At 43.2% G+C, this 6,342-nt stretch overlaps 1 protein-coding gene across 33 annotated transcripts in view; it reads left to right on the top strand.

Moving 5' to 3' along the window:
- Positions 1–6,342, top strand: part of TRPM3 (transient receptor potential cation channel subfamily M member 3) — a 798,781-nt gene that overhangs the window by 710,647 nt on the left and 81,792 nt on the right. For 20 of the 33 annotated variants that reach the window (XM_029202614.1, XM_029202612.1, XM_029202613.1 and 17 more), the window contains 4 exons: positions 828–857; positions 1,650–1,939; positions 2,589–2,817; positions 4,980–5,147. In XM_029202614.1, coding sequence (XP_029058447.1) covers positions 828–857; positions 1,650–1,939; positions 2,589–2,817; positions 4,980–5,147 — 717 coding nt within the window. The remainder of the gene's footprint in view (positions 1–827; positions 858–1,649; positions 1,940–2,588; positions 2,818–4,979; positions 5,148–6,342) is intronic. The other 13 variants (XM_029202616.1, XM_029202611.1, XM_029202596.1 and 10 more) reach the window with 1 other exon arrangement.

The following is a 6,342-nucleotide window of genomic DNA, read 5'->3' as shown; positions in this document are numbered from 1 at the left end:
AAAAAAAAAAAAAAAAAAAAAAAAAAAGTGAACCTTAATGATCAGAGAATAGTAATTATATTCAAATAATCTTATTATCTACCACATCACTTTTCAAGGTTTTTGCTCTTGGGATCTATTTATAAAAAATTATTGAGGACCCCCCCCAAAGCTTTTTATCTATATGAGTTCCGTCTTGTTCTATAATTTGCTGAGTTGCCTTCTCTTCCGTCTTGGTCTGTGCCTGTTTTGCACATCCCCAGCATCACCAGTGGTGCTACTGTGTGTGCTTACACTTTCCATGCCATGAGTGCCTTTTGCCGTCAGCACATGCCCCTCTGGTCCCACTCACCCTTGCTCTACTGGACAGCAGCAAAGAGAGATAGCCAGCATGAAGCATCTCAACATATAGTATTTCTGAATAATATCCCAAGTCTCCAGATAATAGAGGTCTTTCAGAGGTTTGGGAAACATCTCATAGTTTGACTGAATGTCTCATTGTTCACTCAAGTGCTTGATGTCATGGAGAGGTCGGCCTAGCGGGATGGTTTTAGGATGATGGAAGAAATCTTGGTCCACAAAAGAGATTATAAACCTGCAGGCTCTACCTTGGGCAATCTCATTATGCCTCTCCAGTTTCCTAATTTTCTGTAATTCACCAAAATCACTAAATCCCTAATTCTCTTAGAATTTCTATAAAGAGTTCCCCTGTGGTGTTTTATTTAGTGAAATGAATACATGCTGTATGGTACAATAGATTTGTTCCATTACCTGTTTAATGTACATTAGGATTCTTTTCTTACCTCTATAAAGAAATCTAACTTTGTGCATAACATTTTTTTTAACAGCCCAAAGCCTTGAAACTGCTGGGAATGGAGGTAAGTGTTTGCTCAAATTATTAGTGTCAATTGTTTATTCTCTTTATTACACATTTCAAAATATATACATATAAGGTCATTCCAGTGGTAGGGTTTAGTACATGATTCTAAAATAAGGAGGTGAAATTTTTTCCAGTGTCGAGGGGGCAGGTCACAGTAGCTTTGAAAATTCTATCATGGGGTTATATTAGCATTGCAAACAAAAAAATAAATCCTATTTGAAATACTGACTTGAAAACCAAGAAAGCATATAAATTCCAGTAAGTGAAATCTATTCATGGATGTTTACAAATGGCAGCAGATCCAAAGACCAGAAATTCTTCACAAATGCATCTAATGAAGTATTCAGAAACTCAAGATAGATTATCTGTCTCCCATCTTCTGTTCATGTGGTTATTATCGTATATCCAATTGCAAGTATAGGATGTCCTTGTCCTTTCAGTGGAAAGGGTAGTGCTGTCCATCATGAGGTACAAATAACCCTACTTGTAGAGGAAAAGAATGGACAAAAGTTAAAAAAAAAAAAGGCCCATTAAAAAATACTGTTCTAAAATTAAAGTATAACACTGACATGTTCCCATAGGACTGTGCTTATGCATTTATTATAACTTGTTTTAAAGCTAGGCATTCAGGGCCTTGTGAGTTCTTTTAGAATAGAAGCTAGGAAAAGACAGTTCAGTTTTTCTGTATCTATTCCAGGGCTGGGCCAGTAGTAGACATACAAGAACTATTTACTGAATTGAGTGGATTCATTTCTAACTCCATCTCTGTGTTTTTTCCCTAAAATTACAGGATGATGTTCCCTTGAGGCGAGGAAGAAAGACAACCAAGAAGCGTGAAGAAGAGGTGGACATTGACTTGGATGACCCTGAGATCAACCACTTCCCTTTCCCTTTTCATGAGCTGATGGTGTGGGCCGTCCTGATGAAGCGGCAGAAGATGGCCCTGTTCTTCTGGCAGCACGGCGAGGAGGCCATGGCCAAGGCCTTGGTGGCCTGTAAGCTCTGCAAAGCCATGGCCCACGAGGCTTCCGAGAACGACATGGTTGATGACATCTCCCAGGAGCTGAACCACAACTCCAGGTTGGACGGCCTAGCAAATGGCGTGGTCAGGGGAGGAGAAGGGAAGGTGGTCCCCAGATACAGGTTTTTTGAGCTATCCAATACTTCAAGGGGAGACAGGATCAACCCAATGGTGCACACAGAGGGTGGACACAGTTAACATTTACAGTGCACAGTGCTAGATACAGAGGTACATACAGATACATAGATTTCATTTCATCCTCTCAACTGCCTCAAGAGGTAGGTCCCTTATGATGCATACTTTACACCTGAAGAAAATGAGACTCAGAGAATTTAAGTAACCTGTCCAAGATCACACACTTGTGGTTGACAAGGCCCAGCTCTGAACTGAGGTCTGTCACATTTAAGAAGACATACTGCACTCTGAGTTTTGGGTCTGCCTTCCATATCCATATGCCTTGAACTGGGGGCCTTGAGTGCAGGGATTGTGCTTCATTTGACTTACGCCCCCAGTTCTAAACATGGTATCTGGCACACAGTAGATGCTTAATGGGTGTTGGCTGAATGAATGAATGAACAGACTAGACCCCATAAGGAACAACTAGACCACTCAGCAACCACCCTTTGTGGCTTGGCCAGTGGGTCCCCACTTTCATCATCTAAGTCTCCAAGATGGCCAAAAGACAGTTCCTCACATTCTCTCATTCAGGGACTTTGGCCAACTGGCCGTGGAGCTCCTGGACCAGTCCTACAAGCAGGATGAGCAGCTGGCCATGAAACTGCTGACGTATGAGCTGAAGAACTGGAGCAACGCCACATGCCTGCAGCTCGCGGTAGCTGCCAAGCACCGTGACTTCATCGCACACACATGCAGCCAGATGTTGCTCACGGACATGTGGATGGGTCGGCTCCGGATGCGCAAGAACTCAGGCCTCAAGGTCAGTGAGTCCAGAAGGCCCTGTTGGCTATGAGGGCCAGAGGGCTGGTGGGAGCTTCCCAAGCCAAATCTGCAGTGGTAGTGGGCATTCTCTTAACTCGGGAGGGTGGTTCTAAGCCCCAACTGTGCATCAGAATCTTCTGTATAATGGGTTGTTTTTTTTGAATACAGAGACGAGGGCCTACCCCAAGTTCTGCTAAATCAGAACCTTTAGAGATGGCATGCCTAGACAGTAATATTCTCAGAAGATCCAAGGTGATGGTCACACAGAGGTACCACAGGAGGTATCATTTGCTCTGCCACAAGCCATGCTGCACCAGGAGACACTTACTTAGGCAACTTTTCACCTCCATGTGAGCCTGAACGCCTTGGCCCCTCCTTGGCACCGTAAAGAGACATTGGCTCTTATCAGCTGTACTTTAGAAATTTTTTAAATGAAATAAAAATGAGATAGATTTATATGTAAAGATGTTGCTAAATAATCCTGATCTATTCTTCATTGAAGGAAAACAAGTTGCAGACCAATAGGTAGAGCCTGAGTCCATTTCTTTGGTTTCTTTAAAGCATGTACATGTACAGTTCTATTTGTACAACTTCATTTTTTTATTAAAAAAATAGAAAGGATACACAGTAAATTGTTTGTAGTGGTTATCCCTGGGGTTGAAAGTGTAAGAAATAGGATAATAAATGGCTTTTGATTTTTTGTTTTCTTCAGTGTTTTACAAGCAAAACATTAAACTGAGAGAATTTTTTAAAAGACCAAAAAAATGGGAAGGGAAGATGGAAAGAATGTTTTAAAATGCTTTATCTGTTTAGAGTCTGTGGCTGTTACAACTGAAGCCAGCCAGGCTTATACTTACCTAGAACTACCTGCTCTAGGTAACTCTGAGGTCAGCCCAAATCAAAAGGGCCACCAGACCAGAGCAATCTGCTGAGGCCACCCTGATTGAACCAGCAACCCTCCCCCACTCCACCCTTTCCGTGGGCTCTTGGCCCAGAGTCACAGAAGGGTTCCATGAAGTGGGTCATGGGCATTCCATCACTACACTGCAAACAATGCCAAGCCTGGCTCTCAGCTCTGAGGACAGGGTGTCATGTCCCCTGAAGACTGCCAGGCATGCCACCTGAGCGTTCCCAGGCCTGCCAGGCACCCTTAGTCAGGGTCACCACTCTCCCCTTTCCCTTAGCTGCTCTCAAGTCCCTGGGCACTCGAGCACAGACTGTCCCTGCCTCATTACTTGAGAATCATTTTTACTTATCCTTCATGGCCTCTCTTAGCCCCTCACCTTGGTATACTTTCTTCAGGGAGGGTTGTATTCAGAAACCTTGTACACAGAACCATTTTAGGACTGAGGGAAGAGGTGAGAGAAGATTTAGGAAACACAAATCAGATGTCAGTATTATCATTCAGAAACTTGGTCCCTGGAAATAGAGAATGAAATTATTGCCCTCTCATGAGAAAAGCCAATGAATTTAGTGTCATCACGTGGAGATTTAAGCATGTGGTTTATAATGAGAGAAATACAGTGCTGAGCCTCCTGGGGCATTTGTGCAGAGGGATTCTCATAGTGATACAGAGCCCACGTGTGTGTGTGGGTTTCTGTTGGATAGTAGCAAATGCTGGGGGATGCTCTAAAATGAATACAGTTTTCCTACATGGACTTTCTCAAGGTCAGCTTAGGACAGTATTTTTTACAGAGATAACCAGATGACACATAATCAATTCCACTTGGCATATTAATAAATAAATGCCAATGGACATAAGTATGAACTGATTTCACAAAGTGCCATCAAGTGACTAAATGGGAATCTGAATTTTTTCCCATTTTTGCCTTGGGTAGAATCTTTTTCCTCTGTTTCCCTCATGCAAAGTAGGTGTTAATTGGATAAGATGTATTTGGGTAAGATGCTTTGTTTCTCCAAGATCAGACTGAGCTACTGTGAGTTAACAGTTAACAGTTCCCAGTCATGTGGGCAGAAGTGACCCTCTTAGCATGGATGTTCTTAGTTATTCAGGTCCCCACTGTGGGCACACCCAACACTCATACACCCTCACATCACACACACACAGACCCCACCCCCCAGGCTCTCTGATTCTAAGCAACCACCCTTATCTGAATCCTTTAAATGTGATTATTATTATTATCATTATTATTACTTTAGGTAATTCTGGGAATTCTACTTCCTCCTTCAATTCTCAGCTTGGAGTTCAAGAACAAAGATGACATGCCCTATATGACTCAGGCCCAGGAAATTCACCTCCAAGAGAAGGAGCAAGAAGAACCAGAGAAGCCCACGAAGGAAAAAGACGAAGAGGACATGGAACTGACAGTAAGAAAAAAAACTATTCAGTTATTGTCAGAGAGGAGAACCCCTAATCTACCTCTCCCATGGATATGGCTTAAGATTTAATAACTCTTGAGGTCAGCCTCCCACCAGGTACTTTCATTTAAGTATTGAGACCAGGTTATTACAAAAGTGTCCTCTTGGGGACTTCCCTGGCGGTCCAGTGGTTAAGACTCTGTGCTTCCAATGCAGGGGCAAGGGTTTGATCCCTGGTCGGGGAACTAATAAGGTCCCACATGCCGCATGGTGCAGCCAAGAAAAAATAAGTGTCCTTTCTGTGCACAAGTAACATAACTAAAGGGACTGATTCTAATCCTTCATCCAGGTAAGTGGCACTCAACAACCCAATGAAATTCAGAAGCAAGACACCCTGAATTTTCCAAACAGGCGATACTTTATAAACAACAGGTGATGTGGCAGTCTTAGCACACGAAAAAGGAAAGGGAATCTGATTTGGGAGCAGCTGGCTCCACTGAGCTGGAGCCGTTGTGCTGATCAGAAGCTAAGCCTTTATCTGTCTTCGAGGTCAGGCTCACAAATACAGCACTAATTGAATTTTGGGGTTTGTATGGAAGGCGTTTATTAGCTCTTCCTGGTATAATTATAGAGCATGGACGGTTTGTTCTGTAGGGGGAATGGGGCAGCTGGGCATGGGACAGCTTCCTGCAGCCCCTGCTGGAGCAGCATGACTACCACTGGATTGTATCCAAAGTCTAAAAACATCACATGCTATTAAAGGGACAAACAAGGCTTCAGAGCTTTGGAGACATAAGGCAACAGCTCCACAGGACTTCCTAGATACCCCCCACCCTCCCCACCACCCTGACCAATTACCGTGACGAGCCAGAAGAAGCTGTTTGGGGAAAAAACAAAAATTGGTTTTGCTCAGGTGACAAAAGGGCTTGGCATTATTATCATAAGTGGGACCACCCTGCGAATTGATTTTCCTCCAGATAAACACTATTTCCTTCAGTAGGTCCTTCCTAAAGATCTATTTGCAGGCACATTCCCAGACCCAAGTACAACAGAGGCTATGCATCGGACCACTCTTTGGATTGATTAATCATTCACTGCTTTTGACTCACTGAATTCAAGTCCTATGTTTGCTTTCAGTTTCAGGATCCTTATATAAATTAGTGGAGGAGTCTGCTTTCCTCTATGACAGGATCAAATGACTGTC

This window comes from Monodon monoceros, unplaced genomic scaffold, assembly GCF_005190385.1.
Source record: "Monodon monoceros isolate NGI ecotype Baffin Bay Population unplaced genomic scaffold, NGI_Narwhal_1 Super_Scaffold_5, whole genome shotgun sequence".
Lineage (NCBI taxonomy): Eukaryota > Metazoa > Chordata > Mammalia > Artiodactyla > Monodontidae > Monodon > Monodon monoceros.
Note: the sequence above shows the minus strand (reverse complement) of the source record. Positions and strands in the feature narration are given on the sequence as shown.